Source organism: Pezoporus wallicus, unplaced genomic scaffold, assembly GCF_028554395.1.
Source record: "Pezoporus wallicus isolate ANWC-B61680 ecotype Strahan unplaced genomic scaffold, APGP_CSIRO_Pwel_v1 contig_5908, whole genome shotgun sequence".
NCBI lineage: Eukaryota > Metazoa > Chordata > Aves > Psittaciformes > Psittacidae > Pezoporus > Pezoporus wallicus.
Window position 1 is genome coordinate 1,161,911 of NW_026635282.1, and position 19,907 is coordinate 1,181,817.

General features: G+C 37.0%; 1 protein-coding gene across 1 annotated transcript in view; it reads left to right on the top strand.

The window, feature by feature from the left end:
• AK5 (adenylate kinase 5) overlaps positions 1–19,907 on the top strand; it is a 90,772-nt gene that overhangs the window by 12,708 nt on the left and 58,157 nt on the right. Inside the window, exon 6 of the mRNA XM_057416977.1 lies at positions 7,680–7,871. Within this exon, the coding sequence (XP_057272960.1) occupies positions 7,680–7,871 (192 nt within the window). The remainder of the gene's footprint in view (positions 1–7,679; positions 7,872–19,907) is intronic.

The window sequence follows — 19,907 nt, forward strand, 5'->3', positions numbered from 1 at the left end:
AGATGCCAGTGGAAGGAATGAGCAGCAGAGACAAGGGTGACTGTTCACTTATCCTTCATCATTTGAGTATGATGGAATGCATATTCATCTGTAACCCCATGTATTGTGGTTTAACCCCAGTAGGCAACTAAGCACCATTAAGCACCACACAGCCACTTGCTCACTCCCCCGTTGTGGGATGGGGGAGAGAATCAGAAGGGTAAAAGTGAAAAAACTTGTGGGTTGAGATAAAGACAGCTTAAAGCAAAAGCTGCATGCACAAGTGAAGCAAAACAAGGCATTCATTCACCACTTCCCATTGGCAGGCAGGTGTTCAGTAATCTCCAGGAAAACAGGGCTCCATAACACATAACAGTTACTTGGGAAGACAAAATGCCGTAACTTTGAAGATTCCCCCCCCTTCCTTCTTCTTCCCACAGTTTTATATGCTGAGCATGATGTTATATGGTATGTATCCCTTGGGTCAATTGGGGTCAGCTGTCCCAGCTGTGACCCCTCGCAACTTCTTGTGCAACTCCAACCTACCCACTGGTGGGGTGGGGTGAGAAGCAGAAAAGGCCTTGACTTACAAGCCCTGGTTAGCAATAACAAAAACAACTCTGTATTATCAACACTGTTTTCAGCACAAATCCAAAACAGAGCCCATACTAGCTAAGAAAATAAACTCCCAGCCAAAACCACCACATCATGGAAGCTTGAAATAAGCAAGCATTCAGTTTAAAAGCAGCATTTTCCACTGTATAGCCTTTCTCCTTTGCCATTGTTTACACAGACAAACTCCAAAAATATGTATAGTAATCCCAATGATGAATTGTAGGGGCAGAATATGGAGGACAAGTTATCGAACTGAATGGAAATAGAGATGAGTAATACAAGATATTCAGACAGTAATCTGAACAAATGTGAGAGAAATAGGAAGTCTATAAACAAAACAGGCTACACAAACCTGACACCATTATAGTTCAAGAAAGCATGTCAGGTCTTCGTTGATCGTAAAAAGTCTGTATTGTTTTATTACCCCTGTGTTCCTTTTTGTGAGTTATAATACAGTGGGATCAAGAAAGTATCTGAACCAAATTTCACATAAAGGGCCAGGAAGTCAAAACTTGGAGTAGATATGGGGTAGCCACAGTGGTCAATGAAAGGAGAACCAGGAGAGAGCCTGTACAGTTTTTGGTCTGAGCCACATCAGATCATCTCCCCTTTCTCCACCAGTGCATGTTGTGGAAAGCAGGTCATGACCAGCGAACAGGCAAGGCACAAAGGGAATAAAATCTGTCTTGCTCCCAAACAGTAATGCTATAGCTGCCTTCTGAATGCTGTTTACTGAACCTTTTTATATCTATTGTTACATGGCTTTCACCAATAAGAACTGTGGTGAGTTATTGTAAAGATAAACTAATTTATAATGGAAATGGTTCATCATATTAGTAGAGGAAAAGGTCAGCTAAGGTGTCTGCTTTCTCTTGCAAGCACATGTAAAATCTAACTGTGCTGTATTTACAGACTTTTTAAGGTAACAAATTATTTATGCTAAATTAATTCTTTCAGTTTCATGCCTCACATAGCTGTTACTGGCACTTGACACTATTTAAGTTAAGCTTTCAGGATTTCTTCATTTTGTGAAAAAATCAAATGGATACCTATATGTTTGAACTGTAGTTACAGTACCTGTCCTGCATAATGTTCTAGTATAGAAAACCAAAATAATAATGAACTATTGCGAACTTCACTCATAATTGCTTCTGGTACTACCAGCGCATTTTTATCCCTTTGACTAATCCAGAAGCTGAACTTTTCTCTGCAAAAAAAATGTTATTTTTAGTAAACGAGTCAAAGCAAACCAACTTATGCTAACATTCCCAAACATAGGTATAGCTAAAAGACGACTATTTCTTCCTTATTATATTGCCAAACACTTGTGTGGACACTAAGTTCTCAACGTGTTGCTAGGCAGAATTGTATTAAAGCACATTACATTTCAATGACTGAAGTGCCTAAGATAAAGCAATGCATCATTTGCAGCACTCCCAGTATTTTTTTTTGCTGCTCATATCTAGAAACCAGAAGTAATAAACACTGCTTCCCAGCAATAACGTCAATGTGGAGTAAGTAAATTAAAAAGCACTTTACACATCTAAGGAATTTTACATTTGAATTGATTCTTTTTTCCCCTCTTAGTGTTATTAATATCACTGTTTCTATATCTATATCTTTTGAGAAGGCAAGTCTTTAAGATGGTATCAGTGATGCTTTCAGATTTTCAGTAGTGCTTGCCAACCAGCAGCAGCAACTGCTATTCTGATCAGTCACACCAGCTTCTTTTCTTAATGGTCTGTTCCTCATTGCAGACTCATTGCAGCCTGTGAGAACTCATAGCTGTGAGCATTGCAGTTTTCTGTGTTTGAGTTTTCTCTGAACTTCTTATTAGAGCTGTATTTTTCTCTTTGAAAACTGAATATTTGATGCATAATTTCTCTCACTGGAAGTCTTGGATTGTTGCCAAACCCTGACTCTCATTTCTTAATTTCAGAAAGTAATCAATACCACCAACACTTGAATAGGGGTCCTTTTAATAAAGCCCCAAAGTCATTTAAGTATGAGAATCTCAGTTCTCACTTTAAAACAAAGTTCCAGGCAGTCATGATTGTGGAATAAGAGTGAAAACATGAATTTTAATGTCGTAAAAGCAAAGAGAACTGCCAGTTTATATATTTGTTTTAAATAGATGATAATTTCTGAGTTGTGGTAATTTTGAAATCCTTCTGTGTAGCAGCACAGATTTAATACTGATTTATTTAGCCTTTCAGTTTGAGCCTAGGCATAAAGCTATCCTAAAGAATGAATTTCTAAGGTATCCATGATCTCTGCTGAGTGCAAATAGTACAAAGGTTTAGATTCCAAACACACGTTCGAAAGTGCCAAGGAGGAAATGGTTTATTTACCATTAACGTGTCAGCTTGAAATTCAGCAAGTCAGCTACAATACCAGCATGCTCAAGCATGCTAAGTATCTTCCTCTCCACAAGCACTGTAATGAAATGCCTCTGACTGGTGTATTGAACTCAAATGACTTGTGAAGAAGAAACTGTAGTTTGACTTTGTATGTAATCTCTCACATGGCAGTGTTCTTACCCTTCCCAGGAGAAATAATTTCTCACTTCAGTGTTTTCCAGTTAATTTTAATTACTGCTTTAGTTTGGTGGGTTTTTTTCCACTTTCAATCATTCATACATAACTTCTGATTGCATCATTTCCTTCACCAATATTAATGTTTAGTTTCAATAGTGTAAATACAGATGAAATTTGCTTAAAATATATTAGTTGTAAGTTTTGAAATGAAATGTGGAAAAGGTACTAGAATAAAATATTCATTAATGAATATAATTTAATTCCTTGATAAAAGACTGCTTTTATAGAAATTATCTTAAAAATATTTTTGTGTTAAATGGCCTGGGTGACAAGACTGTATTTGAAGAAGTAAATTTTAATTTCAATAATGAAGAGGCAGTAGGTTTTACTGATTCTTTGTTTAAAATGTCATTAAGAATATTCATAAATACACTACACCTACAAAGAATAACTAGTTAATCGTGGCTGTGATACAAGTTAACTTTGTTTAACTCACCAATATATTCCTTATGAAGATTATTATGGAAAGTAATTGTGTTAAAGTAGAACTATGTAGATGGCAGTATATAGGATGCTGGGAAAAACTGACTTGTACTTTCACAGTCTCACAGGCTAAGGACAGCAGTACTATTCCTCCAAGTCCAGTACTTAAACCTCAAAGCAAAAATGACGTCTGCAGTCCCCTCAAAAGTTTGATGTAGGTGTTTGACCTGTATGTAGGCAGCTAAGCTATGACTGTCTGCCAAGCTCATGCTCTGCAAAGAGCTTCTTGTAGGAAACCTGCTCTGTCACTGGCCAGGAGTGTGGGCTCCAGAACAACTAGAAAAATGAATGCAGCCTTTCTGTGAATCTTCTTAAGGATCTCTTCTCTGCAATAGGTTTTTGTTCTGGTAAAGGCTTTTTTTTTTTTTTTTCCCACCATGGTCTGTGTGTCTTCTTCGTTTCATTCCTTCCTCGATTTCTATCTCCCTTCTCCCAAATCTCCACTTAATTGTTCCAGGCTGATAGCCTCAGGTACAGTCTCCTACTGGATCTATGTACCCAGTCATTTGTATGAGTTGGAGGGCTAGCATATCAGCTATCTGCACTGCTGTGGTTCCTCTCTTCCATTCTCCTTGGCCCTGTGAGTTTTCCATTACTTTCTTAAAGCCAAACTTGAGCAGGAAGCCTGTGGAATAGTCTTACTGTCTGTATTCTCTCCTGGAAGGTAGAACACTGTCCTGCTTCAATTTTCTGCTGGGTATGAGATCCTAGACCTCAGGTTTCCTATTTTTCTGACAAGGACTCTGCTAGCCAAACTAGCCAAAAGAGAGCTCAATCCTTTTCAGTTCTTTATCCTCAGAAGAGCAAATGGAGGTGCCTGCTGGGCAGTTCTGAACCAGAGGTCTGCTTAGACCTTTCTTTTTAGCATTAACATTTGCAGATAGGGATTCCTATTTACTAGCTGCACTGCACAGATGAAAATCTGTTCTCCCTAAAGACACCTGCTGCTCTTAATCAATTATTAGGGGGCCTAATTATGTAGCCAGGGCAATCTTCTGGAAGCTTGTTTCTTAGGCACTGTGAATATGGTTCAAAAGCAGTTACTTGAGAAAAAAAAAACTGTGAGCAGGATTCATTCTTTGACAACATGATTCATTATTTTGCTTTTCTAAACCAAGAAAAAACTATGCAAACAGTCTAGTAACCCAACAGAGATGGAACTATAAAAAGCAATTCAGTAATTACAAGGGAGAGCACCCATACAATGGACATAAGCTAGCTTGCTAGTTACCTTTATCAATTAGAATAAAGTGCACTGTTAAATTAATGACGGTTGTTCATGAGCTGTCAGATGAGTTTTCTCAGGAGTATCTAGTAGAACACACCAGGAATTAAGAAACAGAGCATTTTTGTCTAGTGCCTAATGAGGAATAATGAGAGAGAATGTAATCATCTAATTTCTAGCAAACAACCGCACTACTCTCACTAACAAGAGGAGATGTAGAAAATATCCCTAGAGAAAACATCTTTCCACTTACTGCTTTACGTCAATAGCACCACCGACTTGCATGGGATTACTCTCAATTTACTCCTAGTTCCAGTTTCAGAGGATATTCAGACCCAAAGAGAGTAGTATTTACTTACTTGTATATACTATTCTAAAAAAATAAGAGGATGTACCCACCCGTTTTATTCTGAGTTGATGCCACACATTCTATGTCCCATTTAAAATTCAGAAGGTTGTAAATAACCAGAAACCTGTCTGTTCCCATCGGCAAAGATTCTGCCTTCTGCTGAGTTCCAGTTAGTAACTAGTCAAATTTATTTCCCTAAAACCCGAAGTCCTTCCTCACATGCATTTCTGGACATGAAAAAGACCTTCTGCCTTTAGCAAAAGATAAGCATGCTATGGAAAATCAGTGATGGAATCCAGTTCTTCTGTCTGTGCTGGTTCTATACACCTCTTCTACAAGCCAAGTCTCAGAATAAAACTTATTACCCAGTCATAAAACTCAACAACAGTTAGTTCTGAGTTTAAAAAATAGGTTTGGGTTTGTCGTTTTTTTTTTGTAAATGAGTCATAAAAAGACCTTTTCCTGTGTTAGAAAAAAGCAATTTTTTACTCATATTTACGCAGGAGAACTAGATTTTTCTCGAGAAGCAATCCCAGATGTCTGTATGCTCACACTAGCCTGTTTCTTTCCAACTTAAAAGTATTTCTGAGCATGTCTTGCAGACACGTGCAGTTGACGTAGGTGGAAGTAGAGTGGTTCCTGAAAACAGGAGTGAATTATCAATAACATTTTAAGCTTTTACCCCACAGGTTGTAAATGCATGTATAAGAAATACATTAAGTGCTATTAGGTCTGACTACCTATGGATATAGAAGAGATGTTGCCCTTTCATGCATCTAAAATGAAGCAGAGGCTTCTGTTTATTAAATGGTTTTCAGCTACTTTCTGATGATAAAAATAAATATTCTTCAAATTTAATTCATAGAGATATCACATAATCAGAATCTGCTTTGTCTTCCTACCTCAAATATGTTTGAATTACCTTTTTTTCCACTTCAACAGAAAACCTTCTAGACAATACTTCATTTGAAACTAGGCTTCTTGAACTGAGAATTTTAAACCATTGTTTTCATTGACATTTTATTTCTGTGAGTAAAATGCATTTCAAATTAGCAAAGCTAGAGTGTTAGAAAAAATAGGTTTAGTTCCTGGGATTCTGATACTGTCCTTTGCATTGTTGCTGTTACTAGTAAAAAAATTAAGAACAGCAGTATTCACCTGCTGTAGAGAACTTTCCATTTTAAAAAGCAATAGGAAATAATGAAAACCTAATTAATTGATTTTCCACAATAATTACTGTGTTCTACCTCATTATTATCCCCATTTTACAATGCATTGTGCATGCTTTCCCATTTTTTTCAACAGGAACTGACCTGTGAGGCCAGTCCATTTCTGGGAAGAAGCAGATGAGAATCTGCACACCTGATGGTGGTGTTCATATCCTTCCCTTGCTGTGAGGCTGCACTTAACTCAGACACAGTTTCTTTGAAGAACTGAGACTGACTGTGGAAAGCTGCACTCTCATGTTTGTGTTAGACAGATCTGCCCATGTTTGAAACAGAAAGAGACTATTGTCTCCTTCCTCTTTTTCTGTTAAAGCTAATACTTTCATGAGCAATCTATTTATTCTAAGTACCATCTGTAAGGTTTGGTGTTGTATGTGAAGTTATGTGATACACAAAAGCTTAAGTCCTACACTTTACAGACTGACTTCACAGACCTGAGTACATCATAAATGCTAGTCCTGAAGGTGTTTGAAAGTGAGTGTTCAAAGTGAAGAGATGGCCAGATACAGCTTGGGTCACCTAATGATTTCTTACCATATTTCTTCACTATTACTAGGATCCATAGAAATGGAAATACTCAGTAAAACTACTAATGTATAAACTTCGTTTGTCCTTCACTTTACTAGATCCCTGATTTGCAGTTATAATTTCTGAGTCCCTGTGTACTCTATGTTAGGAAGCTCCAATCCACGCTGGATGTCCACACTGGGGCTTGAGATGTCTGTCTGCCCAGTCTGCTGCAAGGTGCATCAGCCATTCCCTTTCATGAGATGGTGTTCCTTGACCTGAAAGGCATTGAAATCTGTAGCATTCTCTTTCAGAATCTGTGTCATAATTTGGATTTCTTTATTACTGTATGCTCTCTTAAGTTCCCCAAATCTCTACTACTATTCTTCTACTACTAATGAAGCAACCTTAATTTAACAGAGCTACTTTTGATAATGTCCGTATTGCATGAAAAAGTCTAACACAGAAACTTAACCTTCATAGACTTTCATGTGAATATGTGCCTTAAAGCTGTTATGTGGTAGTAAAAGTAACTGTCATAATTAGTTCATCTCAGGAAATGACAGAATAACTGTCAACTATGTATTTAGAATAGTCTGAAAAGCATACCTGAGCCTCACCTAATAATGGAATTGTTGAGTCCTGCAGTGCTGGGTAGTCGGCTTAATCACATATTTCTTGAATTGCTCTTTCTACAGATCTGTACCCCAGATTTGGTGGTGTTCCTGGCATGCTCCAGTCAAAGGCTGAAAGAAAGGTTACTGAAGCGTGCTGAACAGCAAGGAAGACCTGATGATAACCTGAAAGCCACTCAAAGACGACTAATGAATTTCAAGCAGAATGCTGTTCCATTGGTTAAATATTTCCAGGAAAAAGGGCTAATCATCACAGTAAGTCCTTTAGTATATACCTCTGAAACCTTAATTTTTGCTGTGGTTATACTTGGCTTCTTGGACCTTTTGCTTTAAGACAGGGTTGGTGAATCAAATTGTGGTTTAGATATAAATCATGGTTACTGACAGCAAACTTCCAGTTTTCTGAAAGAGTATTATCTTCAAAATGCAGTAAAAGCAAAATTCACATGCACACAGGTGACATGGTAAGCACCATGTAAATTCTTTGCTGCAAGCATGAAATGCTTTACCAACTAATTGAAAACCCTTTGCTTAGAAATTACTCACTATGTCTAACACAAAACACACCAAAAGCTGCATTCATAAATAAAGCCAGAAGCACTTTATGGAAGTAGGGCTAGCAAGTATTTGCTGAAGCATTTAAGTGTTTAATGATGACAAATTCAAGAAGCAGTTGACAATGCTGAATTATCGACATGTTCTGAATTACTGACTGGTTGTAACTGCACAGAACATGGTACTACAACAGGCACCATGAGAGCACAGATGGCGTATTTTTTTTATTTTGGTAGTCGAAATAACCTGTGTAGTTCCCATTGGTACATTCTCCTCATGGCAAATATGACTAATTCTATGTGCTGGTCAGATTCATGATGGGCCAAAGCATCCTTAATTGCAAAGTCATCTAATGATGCCTTAATAATGTACTTCAACATCCTTCTGAATTTCAAAATTATGAAATTGTTTTTCAGTTATTATGGAAATTACAACATTGTTTTCCCTAGAAAGTATCTGTTCTGTTTGAGGATTGTGTTTGGAAGGACGAGAGGACTGGAATTTTAGGAAGTCATTCTCCATTATTGAAGAAGTGTGTATTTTATTACATTTCTATAGCCTTTCCTCCTGTAGAAAGCATACTTAGCTCTTCAGCGAAAATGTGCCTTTGTAGGTAAAGCATGTGGGGCATGTGGATTGAATTCCTTTTCTGGGATGAGGCAGGTAAAACAGAAGATGTTTTTCCTGTTGAGGTTTCATCTTCTACTTTTAGCTCTGTTTCTTGAGAATTATGAGGATAATTTAAATTGTAACATTCACCTTAGGTACCTCTTTGGATTTTGAAGAAAGGAGATGTTTGTGATGGGTGTGGAAATGATAATGTGGCATGTGAACATTATATTACTGTCTGCTACAGACCAAGTAAACAGCATATGCAGATAATACTGACTCTGCAACGTCAAAAATGTCTTTAATATCAAAAAAAATCTCTTAAGATTTGAATTTACTTCTTGACTATATGGTATCTATTCAAAGTGTGTTGTTGTAATTCCACAGAGATCTAGAATCATTGGATAATAGAATAGTTAGGATTAGAAGGGACCTTAAGATCATCAAGTTCCAGCTACCCTGCCATGGGCAGGGACACTTCACACCAAACCATGTCATCCAAGGCTCTGTTCACCCCTGCCTTGAACACTGCCATGGATGGAGCATTTACAACTTCCTTGGGCAACCCATTCCAGTGTCTCACCACCCTCACAGTAAAGAACTTCCTCCTTATATCTAATCTAAACTTCCCCTGTTTAAGTTTGAACCTGTTGCCCCTTGTCCTATCACTACAGTCCCTAATGAAGAGTCCCTCCCCAGCATCCCTATAGGCCCCCTTCAGATACTGGAAGGCTGCTCTGAGGTCTCCACGCAGCCTTCTCTTCTCCAGGCTGAACAGCCCCAACTTTCTCAGCCTGTTTTTATACTGGAGGTGCTCCAGCTCCTGATCATCCTCGTGGCCTTCCTTCGGACTTGTTCCAGCAGTTTCATGTCCTTTTTATGTTGGGGACACCAGAACTGTACAAGTTACTCCAAGTGAGGTCTCACAAGAGCAGAGTAGAGGGGCAGGATCACCTACTTTAAATTTACATTGGTGTAGAAGTGAAGGGAATTAGACTTTGGAAGGGAGACATTGTTCACCTGTCATTAGAGTTGCTACAGTTCAGCTGTTTTTCCCTTTCTGGATGTTTTAGTAAGGCCAAGCCATGAGAGACACAAGTAATTTCGTGGCCAGTGGATAATAGGATCCCTTTCTGTAGATGACAAAGAATGTATATGCCAGACCTCATTTCCATAGGATTTCATTGCATATGGAAGATACATCTTCCAGTTGCCTAAGGCAACTGGGGTGGTGGGGGATAAACGAGAGAAAGGAATAGCTGGGGAAGGAGTAATAAAAGGAGATCAGGTATGGATACTGCAGAGCAAGTAAGCAACTGAAACTTTCTATAAAAGGACATTTTTTAAAACATATGATCTCAAAACAGAGGAAACATGCTAAGTCCACACAGGAAACTACATACTAGTAGAGCACGTTGTAAATTTGAAAATAACACTTTGAGAAATGGTTACATTATCACCATTTGTTCCTTTTCTTCATGGTGAATTTATAGATCAGCATCATCTACAGAGTTTTGACATTCCTCTAACAATGTAATTTCTTTTCGTTTGTTCATTTTGTTGGAAATTCATTTATCCAATGGGACATTGAAGTATATCTCTGCCAACTATTCCTTTAAGAAAACATCAGTGGAGAGATATTTTCTTACTCCAAATGGCTTTGATCCCCAGTGTCTTCTTCACTGGGGAACTTGAGCTTTCTCCTGGTTTTGATAATAGAAGAATTATATAATTTTTCATAGCCTTTTATCAATAGAAAAGAAAACCGTAGGATCCAAGAACCACTGCAGTCTTCATCACCACTTTCTCCCTGTGGAATCATTGTCTCTTCGACTTGCCTTTTTTATGTATTTGTGTAATACATGTGGTATTAACACTAATGCGTCATTTGATACACTTGTGCATATTATTTCCCTACAGAAAGAGGATGCAAGAAAGAAAATCACATTCACCCTGCTGATTATAATTTTGAACTCGGAGAGCACTGAAATATTACACGGATGAGATCAGTGTAAGAACTAGAACAGCATAAAATAGAATTACGGTAGACTAATTCCTAGAGGAGTGAATCCTTGCGGCAATGTCAGGCAAGGTCAGTGTTGACCAGGAGGAAAAGAAGTTTTACATTTTTCTTAAATCTCTACCTGCACCTTGTCACTGGTATTCAGAGCTCTAAATCTCAAACATTTCTTCTACCAAGTGGCTTGATTCTACTCAGGGAAAAGAAACAGAACTGTTTGTCTTATGGAGAGTTATAATTTTAGAACCACAACTCAAATTTTAAACACCTAGTTAAATATGTCGAGCTTCATCAATGAACAGACTAAGAGAGAAAGAAAAATGAACTGAAATATAACTAAGTATGATAAATGAAGAGACGTTTGATAAAATTATAGTTTACTGTTAGACACTGTATGAGCAAGGAAATACACATGTAAATTCCCAAAGAATATTATTTTTCCTGCTCCAACAGTTACTCCATACTGGGTTTAACATAGTTTGGTTAAGTTAATAGAAGTAAAAACCATGTTCGTCATTTCAGATTGTATTGATGAGGCTACTTAGGTGTAATTCTTTCCGTTCATCTCTTTTTTTCCCCACTTCATCTTTGATAATTTTATATAATGCATATCTTGTACTTGTTTGCTGCTGTATACGCCTTGTTTTCAGTCTGTGCATGATATCCCTGGTCTCAGAGTCTGACCTGGGTTTCTGTTTTCAAAAAAACAAATGAGGGCCCCACCTATACTACTTTTAGGAAATGGGGAGATATAACTCTGTCCTTTCTGAAAAATCCTGTCTTCGGAATAATGAAGTCAGAGTATCCAAGATTTTGGATTGTTGTTCAAATTGAACAATGTAAACTTCATTAAAATTAAGAAAGAGAAGTAAATATCTGATATTTTCTTGAATACATGGTCTGTGTTTAGCATTCCTTTTAGCAATCTTTCAAAAGATCTAACATATCAAAACCTGACTTTACTTAAGTCAAACTTCATTCCAAAAGGTATCAAGGCAATAATAATAGATATCACAATATTGGATATAAATAGATGCATATGCTGGCAATTATTGTATCAGTAAGTTTACAAAAATCTTAGAACATTATATATTGTTTATCTAGACGATAGCTAAGCCACAAATTGGGTGGGGGGGGGGGGGGGTGGGGGGGGAAGATGTTAAATTATAAACAGGAGAAAATGTAAATGCCTAGATGATCTGCAAGTACTCTAATGTTTAGCAGAGGACTTCAGTTCTGAGCACAGTTTAATCCATTCCAATATCCTTCTTGCCATCTAGCAATTGTTTAGATGAATATATTAGAATATTATTATATTTGGTCTCATGTGCTGATATGGCAGTTGGTATGTATGCCCAAGAAGCAAGGCTGTTGTTGAGGTGTGTCATGAGTAGAGAACTTCAAAATAAAAGGGTCTGTGTATACAAGCTTCTTGCTGTTCAATTAAAAATACTTAGGTGGTTCATATCACTCACCTATGAGAATCATTGTTAGGTACTTTCTTATTTTGGCTACAGTACTCCTGGAGATACAGGATGGTATCATTTCACTTTCTAATGCTGATTTAATATTTCTTTAACTAGATAATAATGAAAAAGCAAAGCAAAGAATGAAAAAACCTTAATCCCTATGCAACTAATGTGCTTTAATGCTTTTAATGTGGTTGCTGTCCTGAGACAGAGCTAGCATGCTCTGAAAAAATGTGCTGTTAGTTACAAATAATAAAAAGTTAATCCTTCTTTCTACCCCCACCCCTGGTACCCCAGCCTAGGTACGCTGTTTCAGGAGAAAATTGGTTTTTATTAGCTGAAGGTCTAGGCCAGCCCATTTTTGTTGTCTGGTGAGAACGTGCTGTTAAAGAAGATTCCTATTAAAAGAATTTCTTAAGAATCAGCTGGAAAATTAACTGAAACTTGATTTATTATTTTGTTAATTTCAAGATACTTTTCTCTTTTGGACATTATATTGATGTTTCATCATTGTTAGACTTGCTGGTTTGAGCTACCTAGCCCTTAAGAACTGTAGGATAAAGCTCAAGGAGATCACATTCACTGACCTTTGAATAAATTACTATGATGTAAAAGTATTCTAACCAGGAAACTTTTTCATTTACATGCCATCAGATGTGATTTATCCTACTGCAGGGAAGTTTAGAGGACACAACAATACAGCGTGGCAGACTGTAATGAACAAACTGTTGTAGCACTGGTATTATAATGTTTCTAACTCTAAATCATAAATAAATAAATAATCCCATAGAAAACAGCCTCTTCACCTAGAAAACATGTTGGGTTTTTTTTCCTCTCACCTGATTTAGTTAAGTTTTTCTCAGTTATAGGCACAAACTATACTCAGGAGAGAAAGGAATGAGCATTGAGAGGATATTAGATGGTGCTCACACACAGTGAAGAATACCACAGTTGTACTTTTTTACTGATAATTCAGTGCAAGAAAAAAATGATAACTACTTATTATATAAAATAAATCCATTGGTAGCAATCAGCCATTTTCAGTAAAGTCGAAAATTAGAGCATGCTATGGTTATTGCTATTCTGTTTGTATCGGAGGAAAAAGTTACCAGAGGTGAAGAGAGCAAGATAACATGCAGGATTTGTATTTCCAGCTGACCTGTATTTCAGAAAGTAGTTACTTATATCAAACCAAAACTAATGGTAGGATAGAGGAGAAGTTAGGTAGAAAAGAAATGGTAATTAAACTACTCTGCCTTGTTCAGATGGATTTTAAAACTCTTCTATTCCCACCCCAGTGATACACATCACGCATCTTGCTATTTTGAAAAGGGTCTAAATCTCCACTTTATTTGGACTCTAATCTGGTCTAGATATTGGTGTATTCAATGGAGAGGAGATCATTGCATTACAAAAACCTTTCAGTCACAGTTATTAAAGTTGCTCTTGGAGAGCTTAGCTGTTCTTTGTAGAAATATGTTAGTCTAGGCAGAAAAAAGAATTTACAGAGCTCATCATTGTAGCAGTGGAAGTTCCTCTTACTGGAGACAGGATTAGGCCCAGTCTGCCTTATCTGTAATAATTTTATGTAAACATAATGCTTCAGTGTCAACCTTGGTATGTTAATAAGTCTGTGTGTATTTAAGAAAAAAAGACTGCCTTTAGCAAGACTAAAATTCTAAATGTTATAAGGCGTCTTTGGATGCTATTTAAGCAGCCAGAGCAGGACAGCATCCTGTGGCATAAAATGCTGATTTCACTGATATCTTCATTGTCTCACTTTTCCTTTTAGGGAATTTACCATGCCTATGCAAAACATTAAAATGACATTCAGATTAGTCAGAGAAGTGAAGGGAACCCAGAAAAAGCAGCTGAAGCTGGAAATGGATTTTGAGCACAGATTTAGAAGTCAAATAGTTGCGGGTGAGGGAAATAACTTATGTAGCTGTCTGCCCTCATTAGCATCGAACAAGCCTAATGGCTGTCAACTGTCGCAGAAAAATTCCCCACGGAACCATGTTATATAAATTTTCTCTTGATTTGGTTAAAAAAAGGGGGTTTGCTATAGCATTGCACACTGACATGAACTTCAGCTACAGGCTGTGATTTACCAATATGCTAATGAAAATATCAGTTATAATCTATTTCTAAAGTTTCTGTGTTACCATATAACTGCCCAGGGTTGGGCTTTCTATTTATTTACTTTTTTAGCTGTGAATGCTGATTCCAGAGGACTTCCAGTTGCTCAAAGAAGCATAGAATCATCTAGGTTGGAAAAGATCTTTAAGATCATGTCCAACCATTACACCAGGATTGCCTATACCACCACTAAACCATATCCCTGAGGGGAATTCCTCTTTTAATTCTTGGCCTCCTGGCCATGTGAGAAATGTGGGTCCTGCAGCCTTTTCACCAGCTCTCAAGGTCAATCCAGATCTTATCTATAGGAAATTGTTATACAGAGTATAACAATTATATATATATATATTATATACATATACCTGAACCTCCACCCTGCTTGCAGGTCCTGATGGCAACAGCTGCCTGGCACCTCTCCCAAACCAGAATCCAGTTCCAAGAGTCATCTCCTCGGTGGAGAAACTTGCATCTGGTTTGGGAGAATACAGAATTACTAGCTTCTCTTGTTTTTATGGTAGTGGTACTTACTCTCATCCATGCAGTTTTGCATTAAACAGTCCTTAAAAAGAAAATTAAAAGAATCCCATACCCCTTTCCGTAAAGTAATGCTCGCAATAGAGACTGTTAGCCACCACCTCCGCTGTGCTCTCTCACTCCCCTGCTGCAGGTTCAGGATCTCATATACATGGCATCTGATTCCTTGGATCTTGCATTTTGGCTGCAAATTGATACAGACTTGGAAAAAATTATTTCCCTCGGACCTGTTGTATGTATACTCATTGTGAGTGTAGCCTTTCTCCCCACAAGTCGTAGATGTGGGTTTGAACTTGCTTTACTTTGTAGAGGGTACAACTGAGATTTCCCATTGATTTGCCCAATGCTTCCAATATATTTTCAAATGCCTCAGCTGTTATAAAAATACCACAGTCGTGAGCACAGTCTTGCAGGAACATGTTAGCTTTTAAGATGACTGGTTCTTCACGGTACTTCTGGTTTCTTGGGCATGACCAAGTGGGGGTGTGAAGAGGAATCCAGATAGCTTGTTTGATAGCTCTGTTACAGAAAAAAAAACTGGGATATAAGAAAGAACCTGTAACTGTTTTCTGTGTTGCTGCTGAGCTAGAGAACGTCTGTGCAATGTGGTTAGGTTTTACACTGTCTCAAAACGATTTGCTTTACCACTTTGTGAGATACTTTAAAGAACATATAAAAGGAGCTATGTAAATGAAATTTATGTGGAAATGTGTCTAAACAAACTGTTTGTAAATATATGCACATTTTATATGGGAAAGATAGATGAGTAATTCGTGTGTATGTGGAAGCATGTGCACCATATACACTTCAATTTTAAAATATTTTCAGCCTCTAATTATATGATTTATGTCGACAAGTATACCAGAAATAGTAATGTCTGCCAGAGAACAACCAAGTTTGGAAACATGCCCTCTTTGTACATGGCAAGCATGGAGAAAAACCTTGAGGGGGGAAATTCTTTGCTGAAGCGAATAGCATTGCTGCAACACTATATTATTTTCTAACTTTGGAGGAACAATGATTTAAATAAATACCAGCTCTTTGAAATCTGCCCTGCCCCCTGTACACCCAGTAGCTTGAATGAATAAGTAAACTTTGAAAAAAAGAAATAAACTTTGACAAGTCTGGCTATAGAATTAGCCATCAATGAGTCCAGAAAGAAAGAGGGAATACTGTTTCTGACAGCCATACTATCCCAGGTTTTATCCATTTATGGCACTCTGAAAACTGGTATGTGTTTAAAATTAACAGGTTTTTTACAGATCTGAAGCTAAAGCTAAGACAAGTAATTAAGCCAAGTTATCATGCAGAGAAATGAACTGTGGGAGATGTTTGAAGAAACATGCCCTACATATTCTTCAAGTTATTTTGAGCAGTTCATCTTAAGGTAATTAAGCTGCGTCCTTTGAGTGAATATTAGCTTCCAATTTCCTTTTTATAGTTAAAGTGAGGATTAAAGAAGATCTATTTTTCTTATTTAGAGGAGACTTACATTAGGAAACCCACTTGGAAAAAATACCACATCTCTGGAAAGTCCTTTTGTATTGAATCAGGAATACTTGGCATCCATAAGCAAATTTTCCTGTCCTAAACTACACTTGATTTTGTGAACATCCAGCAGAAAAACTAAAGCTGCATTTCATCCATGCTTTGCTGCAAATGTTAAAATGCCACTTTCTTACCAAAAGTTCCATTACTGATTTCTAGCCCTGATTACCAGTGATGGATCTTCCCTATGAAAAGTTTATAGTCAGTGCTTTTCCAACTACATGGCAAAGCCATTTTGCTGACATTTGATCAAAAAAGTTTAGATATCAACTTATGCAATTTCCTTCATTAGTAGAATCAGGATAGTCTTACAGCTTTCACTCTCACAGTCCTATTAAAATGTTACTGCACCAGTGGCTCATGCCCTACAATTCCAGTACTTAACATTCTAATTTTCTGAATCTTAGGTTAGTATCATTAGCTATTGTTAAATATTTTTATTTCCTGATGGACATAGCAACTGAATATTTGTTCTGATATCAATTCAACTTTGATTTAAATGGGTGAAATGAGCCTGAGTAAACTGGCCTCTAGTCATGAGATCTAGTATCATCCTGTAATTATTTGAGCATTTGCTCCTGTTACTCCTTTCCTGTAGATATACTGCATGTAAGAGAGGAGCGACATAAAAGATTACACTTTTTACTTTTAAATGCATCATAAAACTAAATTTATTCACATTTGTGAATACCATGGATATTGTATTGATGGAAGCCGTTTTAAGTGTCAAAATGGAGAAGAAACACTCAGACTGTCAGCAGGAAGTCTGATGCAATTAAAGTGCTGGATCTGTTCTGGCATTTTTCTCTAGCATTCTGGAGTCATGTTTCAGCATTTAGGTGTAACAGGACAGGGTTATACACAGCTACACTCTTGGTGGAGAACTGAGAGTGCTGAAAAAGCCACTCTTCCGTTCTGACTCAGGGAATACACCACACGACAGTATTACAGTGAGAAAAATAGCTTTCTCTTAACCTCCCCCTTTGCAGAATATCCTTTAGAATGTTTCTGATAGCTCTTTGGAGAATTTTTCTTTTTTTTTTTTTTTTTTCTAATACAACCAAACAGAGCTTTGAAAAACTGTATGAAATATTTCAGATCTAGGAAACACCACAATTGTGTGAACTCAGCACTTCACTGAATTAATAAATCCTTTCTTCTAAAATTCACTGATACTTACACATCAGGTAGCCACTAATATGGATATTTTGTTCTTTATAAGTGTGGTACACCATTTAGTGTTAGCACAAACATCTCTGCACAGCGTTGCCTTGTACCATATAGACATAACCTAAAGTTCTTGGTAAAGACTCCCTTGTGAATCCTCCACAGTTTGTCTTTGCTATAACTAAGTATGTTTCCTTATTCTCTTGCACAGTTATTATCCTTTCTACTCCCAGGGTTAACATTTGTACCTTTCCATCTGATATAGGGCTGCAGTTTGTTTCATTAATGGCCACTGAATATAACTATATGTTCACTTTGTTGTTACCATGTCACATTCTGCAATCCAGTAATCTACTTAAAATGGGAAAAGAAGCCTCACAAGATGTGACTATAACCTCACAAGATGTGACTATAACACTGCAATCCCAATTATCATTGTAATTTTGCATGACAAAAGAACTGTTGTCTCCATTCTCAATGATTAATCTCTTTTTATTCCAACCGCATGGTCATTCATGCCAATCACAGTATAGCAGAGGACTTAATGTGTGAAATGTGGCATCTTTTCACTGTAATTTGGTATGATTTCTATATCTAGGGTTGGTCAGACATATGTTACCTCTTGATCCATTTTGTTAAAAATGTAATTGCTAACAGTACATTGGTTTTAGGCAAATCTTAACATTTTTTCATTATGTCCTTCACTGGATTTTTCCTCCTGTCCTTAACTAGAATGTCAAATTGAAACTTCACATTCATGTTTTAAATACCAGTATTTTAAAATTCTTTGCTCTGTCTAGCAAGTCAAGTCTTGTCATTTCTTACATTCTACCATCCATTGTCATTTGGTAATAATACGGTTTTTGTAATGCTGAGGTCATCGCCCTCTCCTACCACTGCAAGATGCCATTAAAAAAACGTACTTTTTACTAGTTTCCTGCTGTGTCCTGCTTTCTGTGGTTTTTTGGTCTGCTCTACTGGAAAGAACAGACTTCTGTACAAATGCAGAGCCCTTACAAAAAGGGAACCTAGAATGTGGGCAACACTATTTGTAGTCAAGTTGCTTATTAAATTTATCATTCCTTAATACACTGAAAAAGAAATCCAGTAATCCTCTTCGTGTCTCCACCTTATAGTAAGAATTTCACTACATAAGATTCTAAATAATACTGATACACATAAAGCCAACACAGCTTGTTTTGTTTCTTTTACAAGAACATTATCTCTGCTGTCCTTCATGGTAGGTATGTCACCTCAGTCTGCTGTAACAGCCATTACAGGTTTTGTGCATCCTTTGTGCTTTCATCTCTAACCTTGTTCATGGGGTGTAAGACACAAATGAGCTCAATTCCAGTACCATGAACAGAGGATTTTCTTCATTTATGCAATTCATGTTCTCTCCTATCTCTTGAACTTTAGAAAGAGGGTCAGGAGCCATGTGGTTTCTGAAATGAGTTTGGGTTTAAGAACTATTCATTATATTCTTAAACTACAGCCAGGAGACCACTCAGAAAAATCACTAAATTTAGTAGGGTGAGTGTAATACAGAATAAATTAAACATGCCTGGATATTCTGTCATAAGTTAGGTTATGACTTGGTAACAGAAACCATGCCAGTGTTTCTTGGAAAGAAACTAAGGGCGTACTAATACCCTTAGCTTAACAACCAGTTATGTTAGAGAGAACATTACGTAGAGTTTATTTAATAGCTTCTTGTGAAGGTGCACAGCAACTTGCTATAATCCCATTCTAATAACATACCTTGTAAATATGAATTATTCTTTAAGTTAAAGGTCACGGTTGCTCTTTTTACTTTAAGCAGAGTTCAAAAAAAATTGCAGAATTCCCTTTTTCCCATGAACTGCACAAGAGCAGTGAACTTTGCTGATTTAAAAAAAAATAAAAAGTGCTCTGAAAAAAGATTTACTAGAAAATGGCTGATATTTGAGGTATAAAACAAGACCTAACTCCAACCTTTTTCAAATATATGATTTGCTTGAGGATGAATAAGGACAAATAATAGAATAAGGATGGGACATAATTACAGAAAGCGAGTCATTCTCTACCTCAGTGACTGTGCACTTATAAAAGTTGTACAGCTTAGAGAAGGGTATGTAGGAAAACATTTGTAAATTAAATCACAGGCAAATACTCAGGATCTTCATTACATGAGGTAATAGAGTGTTGAGTTAACATCAGGGAATTGCTTAAAAATTGGTGTCGGCAAAATTGATTGCTTGTAGAATCAGT